General features: G+C 55.8%; 1 protein-coding gene across 1 annotated transcript in view; it reads right to left on the minus strand.

The window, feature by feature from the left end:
- Window positions 1-20454, minus strand: part of LOC137307224 (annexin A13-like) — a 69586-nt gene that overhangs the window by 24631 nt on the left and 24501 nt on the right. The window contains exon 3 of the mRNA XM_067976645.1: window positions 933-1027. Within this exon, the coding sequence (XP_067832746.1) occupies window positions 933-1027 (95 nt within the window). The remainder of the gene's footprint in view (window positions 1-932; window positions 1028-20454) is intronic.

The following is a 20454-nucleotide window of genomic DNA, read 5'->3' on the forward strand; positions in this document are numbered from 1 at the left end:
CCCTAACTTCTTTTAATATTCGCAGATGCAATCCATCCGGACCAGGAGTCTTAACCTCTCTAAGTCTGATTAGTTTTTCAATTATCTCCCCCCTTTCTATCTTAAATATTTTAATATCTTTTTCGATCTCTTCTTCTAATGCCCTGCCCACCTTGTTAGTCTCTCTGGTAAGTACAGAGGTGTAGTCCCTGTTGTAATGTAGCAGCCAATCAGCGCACAGCAAGGTCCCACAAATAGCAATACGATAATGACCAGATAATCTGTTTTTAGTGATATTGGTTGGGGGGTAAATATTGGCCAGGACACCGGGAAGAACTTCCCTACTCTTCTTTGAAATAGTGCCTTGGGATCTTTTATGTCCACCTGAGAGGACAGATAGAGTTTAATGTCTCATCCGAAAGATGGCTCTGCCAACAATGCAGCACTCCCTCAGCAATGCACTGGAGTGTCAGCCTGGATCATGTGCTCAAGTCTCTGGAGTGGGACTTAAACCCACAACCTTCTGACATCAGAGGCAAGAGTGCTACCCACTAAACCACGGCTGATGTCTTCATCATCAGGAACGTAGCCTCTTCACAGCAAGTAGTTGAAAATGGAATAAATGGCAAGTTTATGAACAGGATCTGAAGAGAGATTAACAGTGGATATCTGCTTGAACAAATCCGAATGAGACAAATTCAAATTTTTTAGTGTTTGAAGTTATTTCTTTGAAGTTTGTGAAGGCATCCCGTTTAGATGTGCTTTGGATTTGGATGACACATGTGACTCGGGTACAAAACATCCAAAACAGGAGTGCACGGTATAACCTGAGATTGCAATAGGAAATTTGATCTCATGACGGAAATGGAAACTCAAGTCCTGGTTTCAGTATTTATTTTTCGCATACCCGATGTGTTAAATTTTATCTGAGCCTTGTTGTGAATTGTACTTACTTTGCTGTACAGAGCCTTGTACTTCTCTTTTATCTTCTGTCTCTGTTCGTTCGAGCGACTTGCTAGGATTTTAATAATAGCGACTTCATCTGTGCCTATAAAGTGCAACAGTACATCTTGTAGGTAAGATAAATCGTAACATCTATCGTAAATACAGCAACACCACAGAACTAAGATTAAGGGGTGATGTAATTGAGGTGTCTATGATGAAAGGAATTGATAGGGTGGATAGAGAGAAACTAACAAGGGGGCATAACCTTAAAATTAGAGCTCGGCCGTTCAGGGGTGATGTCAGGGAGCACTTCTTCACACAAAGGGTAGAGGAAATCTGGAACTCTCTCCCCCAAAAAGCTGTTGAGGCTGGGGGTCAATTGAAAAACTGAGATTGATAGATTTTTGTTAGGCGAGGGTATTGAGGATTATGGAACTAAGGTGGGTAGAGTTAAGATACAGGTCAGCCATGAACTAATTGAAAGATGGAACAGGCTCCAGGGGCAGAATGGCCTACTCCTGTTCCTATGTTTCTGTATTCCTAATCGCAATGTCTTACAGCCTTACAAATAAAGCATTCAAATTCCAACCTGTCTGAGGCCCTGCACTGATCACTGCACAAAAATTATTTTAAAAATGAAAATAAATGTATGTTTTTAAAAATTGGCTGAATATATTCAGTTTGTACCTGACTGTAAAAGGGGCATCATCTTCATGAAAAAGGTAACCCCAAATCTTTAATTCAAAGTATAGCAAGAAAGAAGGAGGTGAAGACGTAGGTGGAAAGCTTTCTTTACTCAAGAATGATAAATTTCGGAATGCCCCACCAAGCAAGGTAATAGAGGCAGGAAACAGTGGGGTTATTCAGAATACATTTATTCTGCCCACATGGTGCCAAACTCGCCAGTGGGAGCTGGTGGGAGGCAGCAGGGTGGCCAGAAGAGGCACAGAAGTACTTCATAAAAAAATATTCTCAGGTTTTCAGGTGTTGTAGGAATTGACTAAGGAGGAAAAAAAAGTGTATTTCTATTTAAGACTTTGTCCAACAAGAAGGCTCAGGAACAGTAATACTGCAACTGTGGTCCGGAGTTCAAAATTAATTTGATAGCCTCATGATTTTGATAAACTACAGCACTTGATCTGTGCTATTCCAGATAAAGGAGCTTTCACTTTAGTAGTCCTGGATTATGTATAATTATAAAAAAAAATTCTGCTTGAAAGATAGAATTACATAGAATTTTACAGCACAGAAACAGGCCTTTCGGCCCAACAGGTATATGCCATTGTTTATGCTCCATACGAGCCTCCTCCCTCCCTCCCTACTTCATCTCACCCGATCAAAGTCTCCTTCTATTCCTTTCTCCCTCATGTACTTATCTAGCTTCCCCTTAAATGCAACTATGCTACTCGCCTCTACCACTCCTTGTGATGGAGAGTTCCACATTCTCACCACTCTGAGTAAACAAGTTTCTCCTGAATTCCTTATTGGATTTATTAGTGACTATCTTATATTTATGGCTCCTAGTTTAGACTCCAGATATGAAAACCTGTTTGTAATAAACTGCATTATCAACCTTTGTACTTCATTGAGCTAAACACAACTATAGTTTCTTTGTCAATCCTGTCTTGACGTCGTGTAACAGTTAAGATTATTGTGCTATTATTTTGTGCATTTATTAACTGCCTGCTGAGATGTTTGGCACTTGTTTCCTTTAAAGAAAAGAAAGAACTTATATTGCGCCTTTCATGACCTCAGGAGATCCCAAAGCACTTTAAAGCCAATGAAGTACTTTTGAAGTGTAGTCATTGTTATAACTTAGGCAACCTGGCAGCCAATTTGCACACAGCAAACTCCCAGAAGCAGCAATGAGATAATGACCAGATAATCTGTTTTAGACATAAATATTGCTCAGGGCATCGGGGAGAACTACCCTGCTCTTCGTTGAAATCGTGCCATGGGATCTTTTACATCCACCTAAGAGGACAGGCGGGGCCTCGGTTTAATGTCACATCCGAAAGACGGCACCTCCCTCAGTACTGTCCTAAAGTGTCAATCTAGATTGTGTGCTGAAGTCCATGGAGTGGGACTTGAGACCCACAACCTTCTGACTCAGAGGCGAGAGTGCTACCCACTGAGTCACAGATGCCACCTTAGTTAAGTAGCAAGGTTGAAAATATATGACACTTATTTATGAGCCAGTTCGCTTCCTACAACCTTTCACTGGTCCTTTTGTTGTTGTGTTCAGTGACACAGCTTTAGGCTGAAAATGTTGGAGTACTGCACATCTTGAACAATCGGGTGAAAAGGCAGTGCAGATGTAATTTGTTTTTAATGGCCATTTCAAAAGAAGTAACAGTGGTGACACTGCAGGATCAATATTATTTTTTTTGTTTTGAGTGCGCTATGTGTCTTGCGAAGGGGGGGGGAGGGAAATATAACACTGCAGCTTGAACATGACCAACTGGTTTGATGTCGGTGGGTATTTGACGGCCAGTAGCCATCATGGACTGGTATATCATTGGTGCAATTACAGAGGGCCTCTGGCTTTATGTTTTCATCTGGTACTTACATGTATAGATGTTTCTCCTACTTCTCCCTCTTTTCCACCAATGTTGGGGAATGCTGGCTATCTAGCGAAACCTCACGTAAAACCTCTTGTGTAAAACCTGAAGGATCTTGGGCCAGATATAGACGTTTATGGCCCCTTGCCTCCTCCCTTCCCACCATCCAGGGCCCCAAACACTCCTTCCAGGTGAAACAGAAGTTTACTTGTACTTCTTTCAATTTAGTAAACTGTATTCACTGCTCACGATGCGGTCTCCTCTACATTGGGGAGATCAAACGCAGACTGGGGGATCACATTGCTGAACACCTCTGCTCTGTCCGCAAGTGTGACCCTGACCTGCCGGTCGCTTGCCATTTTAATTCCCCTTCCCACTCCCACTCTGACCTCTCTGTCCTCGGCCTCTTACACTGTTGCAATGAAACTCTTCTTTCGTTGAAGCACTTTACAACCTTCCGGACTCAACATTGATTTCAATAACTTCAGATCATAACGACTGCTCCCATTCTTTCGGACAACATTCTAGACAACTCCTCTAGACCGATCTTTTGTTTCTTAACTTGTCCCATTATCACCTCCTTTGCCTTGCACCATCATCCCTTTTGTCATTTAATCACTCCTGCCCTCCATCCTCTCACAGACCTTCCCTTTTGTTCTTTCCTCCCCTCCCCTCCATCCCCACTTTCCCTGGCTCTGTACTTACTTAAAATCTTTAACGTCTTCCAGTTCTGACGAAAGGTCTTCAACCTGAAACGTTAACTCTGTTTCTGTCTCCACAGGTGCTGCCTGACTTGCTGAGCTTCTCCAGCATTTTCTGTTTTTATTACAGATTTCAGCATCCGCATTATTTTGCTTTTGACAAACATTTAAACTCACAAAATAGGAAATAAACAGGACAGGGATTAACTCCCAGCCTCACTTCATTTATTATGTATTAAAAAGCAGAACCACAAAGGTAATGATCTCTGAATTATTACCTGAGCCACTAGTAAATTGGCATAGGGTAAATAAGATCAGAGAGATGAATGCATGGCTCAAAGATTGGTGTGGGAGAAGTGGGTTTCGATTCATGGGGCACTGCCGCCAGTACTGAGGAGAGAGAGAACTAGAGAACTGTTCCGTTGGGATGGATTACACCTGAACCATGCAGGGACCAGAGTTCTAGCGAATAGCATAACTAGGGAGATAGATAGGGCTTTAAACTAAATGTGGGGGTGGGGGGTGGTCCCGGTGGAGAGAAATCTAGAATGCTAAAGAGAAAAGACAAAGAAGCAGTGCAGGAAAGTGGTTGGGGTAAGGATAACCTGATTGTGTCAGGAAGGGACAGAGCGTATAAACAAAAGAGCGCACTAACAAAGAGGATCCGGGTAAGAAAAAAATGCTAATAAGACAAATAGGGCCATAGTACAAAAAAATATTAAGATGTCTAAAAATGTTAAAAAGATAAATGTAAAGGCACTGTATCTGAATGCATGAAGCATTCGTAATAAGGTAGAGAAATTAACAGCGCAAATAAATGTAAATGGATATGATATAATTGCGGTAATGTAGACATGGCTGCAGGGTGACCATGGCTGGGAGCTGAATATCCAAGGGTATTCGATATTTAGGAAGGATAGGCAAAAAGGAAAAGGAGGTGGGATGGCATTGTTAGTAAAGGATGAAGTCAGAGCAATAGTGAGAAAGGATATTGGCTCAAAAAAACAAGATGTAGAATCCGTCTGGGTGGAGTTAAGAAGCACTAAGGGGCAGAGTTGTCCATAGGCCTCCAAACAGTAGTGGTAATGTAGGGGACGGCATCAAACAGGAAATTAGAGATGCATGTAACAAGGGTACTACAGTAATCATGGGTGACTTCAATCTACATACAGACTGGTCAAACCAAATTAGCAATAATACTGTGGAGGATGAATTCCTGGAGTGTGTATGAGATGGTTTTTTAGACCAGTACATTGAGGAGCCAACCAAGGAACAGGCTATCCTAGATTGGGTATTGTGCAATGAGAAGGGGTTAATTAATAATCTTCTTGTGCGGGGTCCTTCAGGGAAGAGTGACCATAACATGATAGAATTCCTCATTAAGATGGAAAGTGAAACAGTCCAATCCAAAACTACGGTCCTAAATCTAAACAAAGGAAACTACGAAGGTATGAGGAGTGAGTTGGCCATGATAGATTGGGAAGCTTCATTAAAAGGCATGACGGTGGACAGGCAATGGCTAACATTTAAGGGACGAATGCATGAATTGCAACAATTGTACATTTCTTTCTGGCACAAAAACATAAAAGGAAAAGCGGCCCAACCATGGCTAACAAAAGAAATTAAGGATAGTATTAGATCCAAAGAGGAGTCATATAAAGTTGCCAGAAAAAGTAGCAAGCCTGAGGATTGGGAGCAGTTTAGAATTCAGCAAAAAAGGACCAAGAGATTGATTAAGAGGGGAAAAATAGAGTATGAGAGTAAACTTGCAAGGAACATAAAAGTGGACTGTTAAAGCTTCTACAAGTACGTAAAAAGAAAAAGATTAGTGAAGACAAATGTAGGTCCCTTACAGTCAGAAACGGGAGAATTTATAATAGGGAGCAAGGAAATGGCAGAGCAATTAAACAAATACTTTGGTTCTGTCTTCACTGAAGAGGACACAAATAACTTCCCAGAAATGCTAGGGAACCAAGGGACTAGTGAGAAGGAGGAATTAAAGGAAATTAGTATTAGTAAAAAAATAGTGCTGGAGAAATTAATGGGACTGAAAGCTGAAAAATCCCCAGGGCCTGATAATCTGCATCCCAGAGTACTAAAAGAGGTAGCCGTGGAAATAGTGGATGCATTAGTTGTCATCTTCCAAAATTCTATAGATTATGGAACAGTTCCTGCAGATTGAAGGGCGGCAAATGTAACCCCACTATTTAAAAAAGGAGGGAGAGAGAAAACAGGGAACTACAGACCTGTTAGCCTAACATCAGTAGTAGGGAAAATGCTAGAGTCTATTATAAAGCATGTGCTAACAGGACAGTTAGAAAATATCAACGGGATTAGACAAACTCGACATGGATTTATGAAAGGGAAATCGTGTTTGACAAACCTACTGAAGTTTTTTGAGGATGTAACAGGTAGAATAGATAAGGGAGAACCAGTACATGTGTTTTTTTTGGATTTTCAGAAGGCCTTTGATAAAGTCTCACATAACAGGCGGGAAACAGTGAGAGCGGAGCGAGGATATAAACAGCGCACAGCGAGAGCGGGAGTTCACCGTAGCGGCGGGAAACAGTGAGAGCGGAGCGAGGTTATAAACAGTGCACAGCGAGAGCGGGAGTTCACCTGAGAGGCGGGAAACAGTGAGAGCGGAGCGAGGTTAAAAACAGCGCACAGCGAGAGCGGGAGTTCACCGGAGCGGCGGGAAACAGCGAGAGCGGAGCGAGGTTAAAAACAGCGCACAGCGAGAGCGGGAGTTCACCGGAGCGGCGGGAAACAGCGAGAGCGGAGCGAGGTTAAAAACAGCACACAGCGAGAGTGGGAGTTCACCGGAGCGGCGGGAAACAGCGAGAGCGGAGCGAGGTTAAAAACAGCGCACAGCGAGAGCGGGAGTTCACCGGAGCGGCAGGAAACAGCGAGAGCGGAGCGAGGTTAAAAACAGCGCACAGCGAGACCGGGAGTTCACCGGAGCGGCGGGAAACAGCGAGAGCGGAGCGAGGTTAAAAACAGCGCACAGCGAGACCGGGAGTTCACCGGAGCGGCGGGAAACAGCGAGAGCGGAGCGAGGTTAAAAACAGCGCACAGCGAGAGCGGGAGTTCACCGGAGCGGCGGGAAACAGCGAGAGCGGAGCGAGGTTAAAAACAGCGCACAGCGAGAGCGGGAGTTCACCGGAGCGGCGGGAAACAGCGAGAGCGGAGCGAGGTTAAAAACAGCGCACAGCGAGAGCGGGAGTTCACCGGAGCGGCGGGAAACAGTGAGAGCGGAGCGAGGATAAAAACAGCGCACAGCGAGAGCGGGAGTTCACCGGAGCGGCGGGAAACAGTGAGAGCGGAGCGAGGTTAAAAACAGCGCACAGCGAGAGCGGGAGTTCACCGGAGCGGCGGGAAACAGCGAGAGCGGAGCGAGGTTAAAAACAGCGCACAGCGAGAGCGGGTGTTCACCGGTGCGGCGGGAAACAGCGAGAGCGAAGCGAGGTTAAAAACAGCGCACAGCGAGAGCGGGAGTTCACCGGAGCGGCGGGAAACAGCGAGAGCGGAGCGAGGTTATAAACAGCGCACAGCGAGAGCGGGAGTTCACCGGAGCGGCGGGAAACAGCGAGAGCGGAGCGAGGTTAAAAACAGCGCACAGCGAGAGCGGGAGTTCACCGGAGCGGCGGGAAACAGCGAGAGCGGAGCGAGGTTAAAAACAGCGCACAGCGAGAGCGGGAGTTCACCGGAGCGGCGGGAAACAGCGAGAGCGGAGCGAGGTTAAAAACAGCGCACAGCGAGAGCGGGAGTTCACCGGAGCAGCGGGAAACAGCGAGGGCGGAGCGAGGTTAAAAACAGCGCACAGCGAGAGCGGGAGTTCACCGGAGCGGCGGGAAACAGCGAGAGCGGAGCGAGGTTAAAAACAGCGCACAGCGAGAGCGGGAGTTCACCGGAGCGGCGGGAAACAGCGAGAGCGGAGCGAGGTTAAAAACAGCGCACAGCGAGAGCGGGAGTTCACCGGAGCGGCGGGAAACAGCGAGAGCGGAGCGAGGATAAAAACAGCGCACAGCGAGAGCGGGAGTTCACCGGAGCGGCGGGAAACAGCGAGAGCGGAGCGAGGTTAAAAACAGCGCACAGCGAGAGCGGGAGTTCACCGGAGCGGCGGGAAACAGCGAGAGCGGAGCGAGGTTAAAAACAGCGCACAGCGAGAGCGGGAGTTCACCGGAGCGGCGGGAAACAGCGAGAGCGGAGCGAGGTTAAAAACAGCGCACAGCGAGAGCGGGAGTTCACCGGAGCGGCGGGAAACAGCGAGAGCGGAGCGAGGTTAAAAACAGCGCACAGCGAGAGCGGGAGTTCACCTGAGAGGCGGGAAACAGTGAGAGCGGAGCGAGGTTAAAAACAGCGCACAGCGAGAGCGGGAGTTCACCGGAGCGGCGGGAAACAGCGAGAGCGGAGCGAGGTTAAAAACAGCGCACAGGGAGAGCGGGAGTTCACCGGAGCGGCGGGAAACAGCGAAATCGGAGCGAGGTTAAAAACAGCGCACAGCGAGAGCGGGAGTTCACCGGAGCGGCGGGAAACAGCGAGAGCGGAGCGAGGTTAAAAACAGCGCACAGGGAGAGCGGGAGTTCACCGGAGCGGCGGGAAACAGCGAGAGCGGAGCGAGGTTAAAAACAGCGCACAGCGAGAGTGGGAGTTCACCGGAGCGGCGGGAAACAGCGAGAGCGGAGCGAGGTTAAAAACAGCGCACAGCGAGAGCGGGAGTTCACCGGAGCGGCGGGAAACAGCGAGAGCGGAGCGAGGTTAAAAACAGCGCACAGCGAGAGCGGGAGTTCACCGGAGCGGCGGGAAACAGCGAGAGCGGAGCGAGGTTAAAAACAGCGCACAGCGAGAGCGGGAGTTCACCGGAGCGGCGGGAAACAGCGAGAGCGGAGCGAGGTTAAAAACAGCGCACAGCGAGAGCGGGAGTTCACCGGAGCGGCGGGAAACAGCGAGGGCGGAGCGGGGTTAAAAACAGCGCACAGCGAGAGCGGGAGTTCACCGGAGCGGCGGGAAACAGCGAGAGCGGAGCGAGGTTAAAAACAGCGCACAGCGAGAGCGGGAGTTCACCGGAGCGGCGGGAAACAGCGAGAGCGGAGCGAGGTTAAAAACAGCGCACAGCGAGAGCGGGAGTTCACCGGAGCGGCGGGAAACAGCGAGAGCGGAGCGAGGTTAAAAACAGCGCACAGCGAGAGCGGGAGTTCACCGGAGCGGCGGGAAACAGCGAGAGCGGAGCGAGGTTAAAAACAGCGCACAGCGAGAGCGGGAGTTCACCGGAGCGGCGGGAAACAGCGAGAGCGGAGCGAGGTTAAAAACAGCGCACAGCGAGAGCGGGAGTTCACCGGAGCGGCGGGAAACAGCGAGAGCGGAGCGAGGATAAAAACAGCGCACAGCGAGAGCGGGAGTTCACCGGAGCGGCGGGAAACAGTGAGAGCGGAGCGAGGTTAAAAACAGCGCACAGCGAGAGCGGGAGTTCACCGGAGCGGCGGGAAACAGCGAGAGCGGAGCGAGGTTAAAAACAGCGCACAGCGAGAGCGGGAGTTCACCGGAGCGGCGGGAAACAGCGAGAGCGGAGCGAGGTTAAAAACAGCGCACAGCGAGAGCGGGAGTTCACCGGAGCGGCGGGAAACAGCGAGAGCGGAGCGAGGTTAAAAACAGCGCACAGCGAGAGCGGGAGTTCACCGGAGCGGCGGGAAACAGCGAGAGCGGAGCGAGGTTAAAAACAGCGCACAGCGAGAGCGGGAGTTCACCGGAGCGGCGGGAAACAGTGAGAGCGGAGCGAGGTTAAAAACAGCGCACAGCGAGAGCGGGAGTTCACCGGAGCAGCGGGAAACAGTGAGAGCGGAGCGAGGATAAAAACAGCGCACAGCGAGAGCGGGAGTTCACCGGAGCGGCGGGAAACAGCGAGAGCGGAGCGAGGTTAAAAACAGCGCACAGCGAGAGCGGGAGTTCACCGGAGCGGCGGGAAACAGTGAGAGCGGAGCGAGGTTCAAAACAGCGCACAGCGAGAGCGGGAGTTCACCGGAGCGGAGGGAAACAGTGAGAGCGGAGCGAGGTTAAAAACAGCGCACAGCGAGAGCGAGAGCGGGAGTTCACCGGAGCGGAGGGAAACAGTGAGAGCGGAGCGAGGTTAAAAACAGCGCACAGCGAGAGCGGGAGTTCACCGGAGCGGCGGGAAACAGCGAGAGCGGAGCGAGGTTAAAAACAGCGCACAGCGAGAGCGGGTGTTCACCGGTGCGGCGGGAAACAGCGAGAGCGAAGCGAGGTTAAAAACAGCGCACAGCGAGAGCGGGAGTTCACCGGAGCGGCGGGAAACAGCGAGAGCGGAGCGAGGTTAAAAACAGCGCACAGCGAGAGCGGGAGTTCACCGGAGCGGCGGGAAACAGCGAGAGCGGAGCGAGGTTAAAAACAGCGCACAGCGAGAGCGGGAGTTCACCGGAGCGGCGGGAAACAGCGAGAGCGGAGCGAGGTTAAAAACAGCGCACAGCGAGAGCGGGAGTTCACCGGAGCGGCGGGAAACAGCGAGAGCGGAGCGAGGTTAAAAACAGCGCACAGCGAGAGCGGGAGTTCACCGGAGCAGCGGGAAACAGCGAGGGCGGAGCGAGGTTAAAAACAGCGCACAGCGAGAGCGGGAGTTCACCGGAGCGGCGGGAAACAGCGAGAGCGGAGCGAGGTTAAAAACAGCGCACAGCGAGAGCGGGAGTTCACCGGAGCGGCGGGAAACAGCGAGAGCGGAGCGAGGTTAAAAACAGCGCACAGCGAGAGCGGGAGTTCACCGGAGCGGCGGGAAACAGCGAGAGCGGAGCGAGGATAAAAACAGCGCACAGCGAGAGCGGGAGTTCACCGGAGCGGCGGGAAACAGCGAGAGCGGAGCGAGGTTAAAAACAGCGCACAGCGAGAGCGGGAGTTCACCGGAGCGGCGGGAAACAGCGAGAGCGTAGCGAGGTTAAAAACAGCGCACAGCGAGAGCGGGAGTTCACCGGAGCGGCGGGAAACAGCGAGAGCGGAGCGAGGTTAAAAACAGCGCACAGCGAGAGCGGGAGTTCACCGGAGCGGCGGGAAACAGCGAGAGCGGAGCGAGGTTAAAAACAGCGCACAGCGAGAGCGGGAGTTCACCTGAGAGGCGGGAAACAGTGAGAGCGGAGCGAGGTTAAAAACAGCGCACAGCGAGAGCGGGAGTTCACCGGAGCGGCGGGAAACAGCGAGAGCGGAGCGAGGTTAAAAACAGCGCACAGGGAGAGCGGGAGTTCACCGGAGCGGCGGGAAACAGCGAAATCGGAGCGAGGTTAAAAACAGCGCACAGCGAGAGCGGGAGTTCACCGGAGCGGCGGGAAACAGCGAGAGCGGAGCGAGGTTAAAAACAGCGCACAGGGAGAGCGGGAGTTCACCGGAGCGGCGGGAAACAGCGAGAGCGGAGCGAGGTTAAAAACAGCGCACAGCGAGAGCGGGAGTTCACCGGAGCGGCGGGAAACAGCGAGAGCGGAGCGAGGTTAAAAACAGCGCACAGCGAGAGCGGGAGTTCACCGGAGCGGCGGGAAACAGCGAGAGCGGAGCGAGGTTAAAAACAGCGCACAGCGAGAGCGGGAGTTCACCGGAGCGGCGGGAAACAGCGAGAGCGGAGCGAGGTTAAAAACAGCGCACAGCGAGAGCGGGAGTTCACCGGAGCGGCGGGAAACAGCGAGAGCGGAGCGAGGTTAAAAACAGCGCACAGCGAGAGCGGGAGTTCACCGGAGCGGCGGGAAACAGCGAGGGCGGAGCGGGGTTAAAAACAGCGCACAGCGAGAGCGGGAGTTCACCGGAGCGGCGGGAAACAGCGAGAGCGGAGCGAGGTTAAAAACAGCGCACAGCGAGAGCGGGAGTTCACCGGAGCGGCGGGAAACAGCGAGAGCGGAGCGAGGTTAAAAACAGCGCACAGCGAGAGCGGGAGTTCACCGGAGCGGCGGGAAACAGCGAGAGCGGAGCGAGGTTAAAAACAGCGCACAGCGAGAGCGGGAGTTCACCGGAGCGGCGGGAAACAGCGAGAGCGGAGCGAGGTTAAAAACAGCGCACAGCGAGAGCGGGAGTTCACCGGAGCGGCGGGAAACAGTGAGAGCGGAGCGAGGATAAAAACAGCGCACAGCGAGAGCGGGAGTTCACCGGAGCGGCGGGAAACAGTGAGAGCGGAGCGAGGTTAAAAACAGCGCACAGCGAGAGCGGGAGTTCACCGGAGCGGCGGGAAACAGCGAGAGCGGAGCGAGGTTAAAAACAGCGCACAGCGAGAGCGGGAGTTCACCGGAGCAGCGGGAAACAGCGAGGGTGGAGCGGGGTTAAAAACAGCGCACAGCGAGAGCGGGAGTTCACCGGAGCGGCGGGAAACAGCGAGAGCGGAGCGAGGTTAAAAACAGCGCACAGCGAGAGCGGGAGTTCACCGGAGCGGCGGGAAACAGCGAGAGCGGAGCGAGGTTAAAAACAGCGCACAGCGAGAGCGGGAGTTCACCGGAGCGGCGGGAAACAGCGAGAGCGGAGCGAGGTTAAAAACAGCGCACAGCGAGAGCGGGAGTTCACCGGAGCGGCGGGAAACAGCGAGAGCGGAGCGAGGTTAAAAACAGCGCACAGCGAGAGCGGGAGTTCACCGGAGCGGCGGGAAACAGCGAGAGCGGAGCGAGGTTAAAAACAGCGCACAGCGAGAGCGGGAGTTCACCGGAGCGGCGGGAAACAGCGAGAGCGGAGCGAGGATAAAAACAGCGCACAGCGAGAGCGGGAGTTCACCGGAGCGGCGGGAAACAGTGAGAGCGGAGCGAGGTTAAAAACAGCGCACAGCGAGAGCGGGAGTTCACCGGAGCGGCGGGAAACAGCGAGAGCGGAGCGAGGTTAAAAACAGCGCACAGCGAGAGCGGGAGTTCACCGGAGCGGCGGGAAACAGCGAGAGCGGAGCGAGGTTAAAAACAGCGCACAGCGAGAGCGGGAGTTCACCGGAGCGGCGGGAAACAGCGAGAGCGGAGCGAGGTTAAAAACAGCGCACAGCGAGAGCGGGAGTTCACCTGAGAGGCGGGAAACAGTGAGAGCGGAGCGAGGTTAAAAACAGCGCACAGCGAGAGCGGGAGTTCACCGGAGCGGCGGGAAACAGCGAGAGCGGAGCGAGGTTAAAAACAGCGCACAGGGAGAGCGGGAGTTCACCGGAGCGGCGGGAAACAGCGAAATCGGAGCGAGGTTAAAAACAGCGCACAGCGAGAGCGGGAGTTCACCGGAGCGGCGGGAAACAGCGAGAGCGGAGCGAGGTTAAAAACAGCGCACAGGGAGAGCGGGAGTTCACCGGAGCGGCGGGAAACAGCGAGAGCGGAGCGAGGTTATAAACAGCGCACAGCGAGAGCGGGAGTTCACCGGAGCGGCGGGAAACAGCGAGAGCGGAGCGAGGTTAAAAACAGCGCACAGCGAGAGCGGGAGTTCACCGGAGCGGCGGGAAACAGCGAGAGCGGAGCGAGGTTAAAAACAGCGCACAGCGAGAGCGGGAGTTCACCGGAGCGGCGGGAAACAGCGAGAGCGGAGCGAGGTTAAAAACAGCGCACAGCGAGAGCGGGAGTTCACCGGAGCGGCGGGAAACAGCGAGAGCGGAGCGAGGTTAAAAACAGCGCACAGCGAGAGCGGGAGTTCACCGGAGCGGCGGGAAACAGCGAGGGCGGAGCGGGGTTAAAAACAGCGCACAGCGAGAGCGGGAGTTCACCGGAGCGGCGGGAAACAGCGAGAGCGGAGCGAGGTTAAAAACAGCGCACAGCGAGAGCGGGAGTTCACCGGAGCGGCGGGAAACAGCGAGAGCGGAGCGAGGTTAAAAACAGCGCACAGCGAGAGCGGGAGTTCACCGGAGCGGCGGGAAACAGCGAGAGCGGAGCGAGGTTAAAAACAGCGCACAGCGAGAGCGGGAGTTCACCGGAGCGGCGGGAAACAGCGAGAGCGGAGCGAGGTTAAAAACAGCGCACAGCGAGAGCGGGAGTTCACCGGAGCGGCGGGAAACAGCGAGAGCGGAGCGAGGATAAAAACAGCGCACAGCGAGAGCGGGAGTTCACCGGAGCGGCGGGAAACAGCGAGAGCGGAGCGAGGTTAAAAACAGCGCACAGCGAGAGCGGGAGTTCACCGGAGCGGCGGGAAACAGCGAGAGCGGAGCGAGGTTAAAAACAGCGCACAGCGAGAGCGGGAGTTCACCGGAGCGGCGGGAAACAGCGAGAGCGGAGCGAGGTTAAAAACAGCGCACAGCGAGAGCGGGAGTTCACCGGAGCGGCGGGAAACAGCGAGAGCGGAGCGAGGTTAAAAACAGCGCACAGCGAGAGCGGGAGTTCACCTGAGAGGCGGGAAACAGTGAGAGCGGAGCGAGGTTAAAAACAGCGCACAGCGAGAGCGGGAGTTCACCGGAGCGGCGGGAAACAGCGAGAGCGGAGCGAGGTTAAAAACAGCGCACAGGGAGAGCGGGAGTTCACCGGAGCGGCGGGAAACAGCGAAATCGGAGCGAGGTTAAAAACAGCGCACAGCGAGAGCGGGAGTTCACCGGAGCGGCGGGAAACAGCGAGAGCGGAGCGAGGTTAAAAACAGCGCACAGGGAGAGCGGGAGTTCACCGGAGCGGCGGGAAACAGCGAGAGCGGAGCGAGGTTAAAAACAGCGCACAGCGAGAGCGGGAGTTCACCGGAGCGGCGGGAAACAGCGAGAGCGGAGCGAGGTTATAAACAGCGCACAGCGAGAGCGGGAGTTCACCGGAGCGGCGGGAAACAGCGAGAGCGGAGCGAGGTTAAAAACAGCGCACAGCGAGAGCGGGAGTTCACCGGAGCGGCGGGAAACAGCGAGAGCGGAGCGAGGTTAAAAACAGCGCACAGCGAGAGCGGGAGTTCACCGGAGCGGCGGGAAACAGCGAGAGCGGAGCGAGGTTAAAAACAGCGCACAGCGAGAGCGGGAGTTCACCGGAGCGGCGGGAAACAGCGAGAGCGGAGCGAGGTTAAAAACAGCGCACAGCGAGAGCGGGAGTTCACCGGAGCGGAGGGAAACAGTGAGAGCGGAGCGAGGTTAAAAACAGCGCACAGCGAGAGCGGGAGTTCACCGGAGCGGAGGGAAACAGTGAGAGCGGAGCGAGGTTAAAAACAGCGCACAGCGAGAGCGGGAGTTCACCGGAGCGGCGGGAAACAGTGAGAGCGGAGCGAGGTTATAAACAGTGCACAGCGAGAGCGGGAGTTCACCGGAGCGGCGGGAAACAGCGAGAGCGGAGCGAGGATAAAAACAGCGCACAGCGAGAGCGGGAGTTCACCGGAGCGGCGGGAAACAGCGAGGGCGGAGCGGGGTTAAAAACAGCGCACAGCGAGAGCGGGAGTTCACCGGAGCGGCGGGAAACAGCGAGAGCGGAGCGAGGTTAAAAACAGCGCACAGCGAGAGCGGGAGTTCACCGGAGCGGCGGGAAACAGCGAGAGCGGAGCGAGGTTAAAAACAGCGCACAGCGAGAGCGGGAGTTCACCGGAGCGGCGGGAAACAGCGAGAGCGGAGCGAGGTTAAAAACAGCGCACAGCGAGAGCGGGAGTTCACCGGAGCGGCGGGAAACAGCGAGAGCGGAGCGAGGTTAAAAACAGCGCACAGCGAGAGCGGGAGTTCACCGGAGCGGCGGGAAACAGTGAGAGCGGAGCGAGGATAAAAACAGCGCACAGCGAGAGCGGGAGTTCACCGGAGCGGCGGGAAACAGTGAGAGCGGAGCGAGGTTAAAAACAGCGCACAGCGAGAGCGGGAGTTCACCGGAGCGGCGGGAAACAGCGAGAGCGGAGCGAGGTTAAAAACAGCGCACAGCGAGAGCGGGAGTTCACCGGAGCGGCGGGAAACAGCGAGAGCGGAGCGAGGTTAAAAACAGCGCACAGCGAGAGCGGGAGTTCACCGGAGCGGCGGGAAACAGCGAGAGCGGAGCGAGGTTAAAAACAGCGCACAGCGAGAGCGGGAGTTCACCTGAGAGGCGGGAAACAGCGAGAGCGGAGCGAGGTTAAAAACAGCGCACAGCGAGAGCGGGAGTTCACCGGAGCGGCGGGAAACAGCGAGAGCGGAGCGAGGTTAAAAACAGCGCACAGGGAGAGCGGGAGTTCACCGGAGCGGCGGGAAACAGCGAGAGCGGAGCGAGGTTAAAAACAGCGCACAGCGAGAGCGGGAGTTCACCGGAGCGGCGGGAAACAGCGAGAGCGGAGCGAGGTTAAAAACAGCGCACAGGGAGAGCGGGAGTTCACCGGAGCGGCGGGAAACAGCGAGAGCGGAGCGAGGTTAAAAACAGCGCACAGCGAGAGCGGGAGTTCACCGGAGCGGCGGGAAACAGCGAGAGCGGAGCGAGGTTAAAAACAGCGCACAGCGAGAGCGGGAGTTCACCGGAGCGGCGGGAAACAGCGAGAGCGGAGCGAGGTTAAAAACAGCGCACAGCGAGAGCGGGAGTTCACCGGAGCGGCGGGAAACAGCGAGAGCGGAGCGAGGTTAAAAACAGCGCACAGCGAGAGCGGGTGTTCACCGGAGCGGCGGGAAACAGCGAGAGCGGAGCGAGGTTAAAAACAGCGCACAGCGAGAGCGGGAGTTCACCGGAGCGGCGGGAAACAGCGAGAGCGGAGCGAGGTTAAAAACAGCGCACAGCGAGAGCGGGAGTTCACCGGAGCGGCGGGAAACAGCGAGAGCGGAGCGAGGATAAAAACAGCGCACAGCGAGAGCGGGAGTTCACCGGAGCGGCGGGAAACAGCGAGAGCGGAGCGAGGTTAAAAACAGCGCACAGGGAGAGCGGGAGTTCACCGGAGCGGCGGGAAACAGCGAGAGCGGAGCGAGGTTAAAAACAGCGCACAGCGAGAGCGGGAGTTCACCGGAGCGGCGGGAAACAGCGAGAGCGGAGCGAGGTTAAAAACAGCGCACAGCGAGAGCGGGAGTTCACCGGAGCGGCGGGAAACAGCGAGAGCGGAGCGAGGTTAAAAACAGCGCACAGCGAGAGCGGGAGTTCACCGGAGCGGCGGGAAACAGCGAGAGCGGAGCGAGGTTAAAAACAGCGCACAGCGAGAGCGGGTGTTCACCGGAGCGGCGGGAAACAGCGAGAGCGGAGCGAGGTTAAAAACAGCGCACAGCGAGAGCGGGAGTTCACCGGAGCGGCGGGAAACAGCGAGAGCGGAGCGAGGATAAAAACAGCGCACAGCGAGAGCGGGAGTTCACCGGAGCGGCGGGAAACAGTGAGAGCGGAGCGAGGTTAAAAACAGCGCACAGCGAGAGCGGGAGTTCACCGGAGCGGCGGGAAACAGCGAGAGCGGAGCGAGGTTAAAAACAGCACACAGCGAGAGCGGGTGTTCACCGGAGCGGCGGGAAACAGCGAGAGCGGAGCGAGGTTAAAAACAGCGCACAGCGAGAGCGGGAGTTCACCGGAGCGGCGGGAAACAGCGAGAGCGGAGCGAGGTTAAAAACAGCGCACAGCGAGAGCGGGAGTTCACCGGAGCGGCGGGAAACAGCGAGAGCGGAGCGAGGTTAAAAACAGCGCACAGCGAGAGCGGGAGTTCACCGGAGCGGCGGGAAACAGCGAGAGCGGAGCGAGGTTAAAAACAGCGCACAGCGAGAGCGGGAGTTCACCGGAGCGGCGGGAAACAGCGAGAGCGGAGCGAGGTTAAAAACAGCGCACAGCGAGAGCGGGAGTTCACCGGAGCGGCGGGAAACAGCGAGGGCGGAGCGGGGTTAAAAACAGCGCACAGCGAGAGCGGGAGTTCACCGGAGCGGCGGGAAACAGCGAGAGCGGAGCGGTGTTAAAAGCAGCGCACAGCGAGAGCGGGAGTTCACCGGAGCGGCGGGAAACAGCGAGAGCGGAGCGAGGTTAAAAACAGCGCACAGCGAGAGCGGGAGTTCACCGGAGCGGCGGGAAACAGCGAGAGCGGAGCGAGGTTAAAAACAGCGCACAGCGAGAGCGGGAGTTCACCGGAGCGGCGGGAAACAGCGAGAGCGGAGCGAGGTTAAAAACAGCGCACAGCGAGAGCGGGAGTTCACCGGAGCGGCGGGAAACAGCGAGAGCGGAGCGAGGATAAAAACAGCGCACAGCGAGAGCGGGAGTTCACCGGAGCGGCGGGAAACAGTGAGAGCGGAGCGAGGTTAAAAACAGCGCACAGCGAGAGCGGGAGTTCACCGGAGCGGCGGGAAACAGCGAGAGCGGAGCGAGGTTAAAAACAGCGCACAGCGAGAGCGGGAGTTCACCAGAGCGGCGGGAAACAGCGAGAGCGGAGCGAGGTAAAAAACAGCGCACAGCGAGAGCGGGAGTTCACCGGAGCGGCGGGAAACAGCGAGAGCGGAGCGAGGTTAAAAACAGCGCACAGCGAGAGCGGGAGTTCACCGGAGCGGCGGGAAACAGCGAGAGCGGAGCGAGGTTAAAAACAGCGCACAGCGAGAGCGGGAGTTCACCAGAGCGGCGGGAAACAGCGAGAGCGGAGCGAGGTAAAAAACAGCGCACAGCGAGAGCGGGAGTTCACCGGAGCGGCGGGAAACAGCGAGAGCGGAGCGAGGTTAAAAACAGCGCACAGCGAGAGCGGGAGTTCACCGGAGCGGCGGGAAACAGCGAGAGCGGAGCGAGGTTAAAAACAGCGCACAGCGAGAGCGGGAGTTCACCGGAGCGGCGGGAAACAGCGAGAGCGGAGCGAGGTTAAAAACAGCGCACAGGGAGAGCGGGAGTTCACCGGAGCGGCGGGAAACAGCGAGAGCGGAGCGAGGTTAAAAACAGCGCACAGCGAGAGCGGGAGTTCACCGGAGCTACGGGAAACAGCGAGAGCGGAGCGAGGTTAAAAACAGCGCACAGGGAGAGCGGGAGTTCACCGGAGCGGCGGGAAACAGCGAGAGCGGAGCGAGGTTAAAAACAGCGCACAGCGAGAGCGGGAGTTCACCGGAGCGGCGGGAAACAGCGAGAGCGGAGCGAGGTTAAAAACAGCGCACAGCGAGAGCGGGAGTTCACCGGAGCGGCGGGAAACAGCGAGAGCGGAGCGAGGTTAAAAACAGCGCACAGCGAGAGCGGGAGTTCACCGGAGCGGCGGGAAACAGCGAGAGCGGAGCGAGGTTAAAAACAGCGCACAGCGAGAGCGGGTGTTCACCGGAGCGGCGGGAAACAGTGAGAGCGGAGCGAGGTTAAAAACAGCGCACAGCGAGAGCGGGAGTTCACCGGAGCGGCGGGAAACAGTGAGAGCGGAGCGAGGTTAAAAACAGCGCACAGCGAGACCGGGAGTTCACCGGAGCGGCGGGAAACAGCGAGAGCGGAGCGAGGTTAAAAACAGCGCACAGCGAGAGCGGGAGTTCACCGGAGCGGCGGGAAACAGCGAGAGCGGAGCGAGGTTAAAAACAGCGCACAGCGAGAGCGGGAGTTCACCGGAGCGGCGGGAAACAGCGAGAGCGGAGCGAGGTTAAAAACAGCGCACAGCGAGAGCGGGAGTTCACCGGAGCGGCGGGAAACAGCGAGAGCGGAGCGAGGTTAAAAACAGCGCACAGCGAGAGCGGGAGTTCACCGGAGCGGCGGGAAACAGCGAGAGCGGAGCGAGGATAAAAACAGCGCACAGCGAGAGCGGGAGTTCACCGGAGCGGCGGGAAACAGCGAGAGCGGAGCGAGGTTAAAAACAGCGCACAGCGAGAGCGGGAGTTCACCGGAGCGGCGGGAAACAGCGAGAGCGGAGCGAGGTTAAAAACAGCGCACAGCGAGAGCGGGAGTTCACCGGAGCGGCGGGAAACAGCGAGAGCGGAGCGAGGTTAAAAACAGCGCACAGCGAGAGCGGGAGTTCACCTGAGAGGCGGGAAACAGTGAGAGCGGAGCGAGGTTAAAAACAGCGCACAGCGAGAGCGGGAGTTCACCGGAGCGGCGGGAAACAGCGAGAGCGGAGCGAGGTTAAAAACAGCGCACAGCGAGAGCGGGTGTTCACCGGAGCGGCGGGAAACAGCGAGAGCGGAGCGAGGTTAAAAACAGCGCACAGCGAGAGCGGGAGTTCACCGGAGCGGCGGGAAACAGCGAGAGCGGAGCGAGGTTAAAAACAGCGCACAGCGAGAGCGGGAGTTCACCGGAGCGGCGGGAAACAGCGAGAGCGGAGCGAGGTTAAAAACAGCGCACAGCGAGAGCGGGAGTTCACCGGAGCGGCGGGAAACAGCGAGAGCGGAGCGAGGTTAAAAACAGCGCACAGCGAGAGCGGGAGTTCACCGGAGCGGCGGGAAACAGCGAGAGCGGAGCGAGGTTAAAAACAGCGCACAGCGAGAGCGGGAGTTCACCGGAGCGGCGGGAAACAGCGAGGGCGGAGCGGGGTTAAAAACA

The sequence above is a fragment of the Heptranchias perlo genome, chromosome 3, assembly GCF_035084215.1.
Source record: "Heptranchias perlo isolate sHepPer1 chromosome 3, sHepPer1.hap1, whole genome shotgun sequence".
Lineage (NCBI taxonomy): Eukaryota > Metazoa > Chordata > Chondrichthyes > Hexanchiformes > Hexanchidae > Heptranchias > Heptranchias perlo.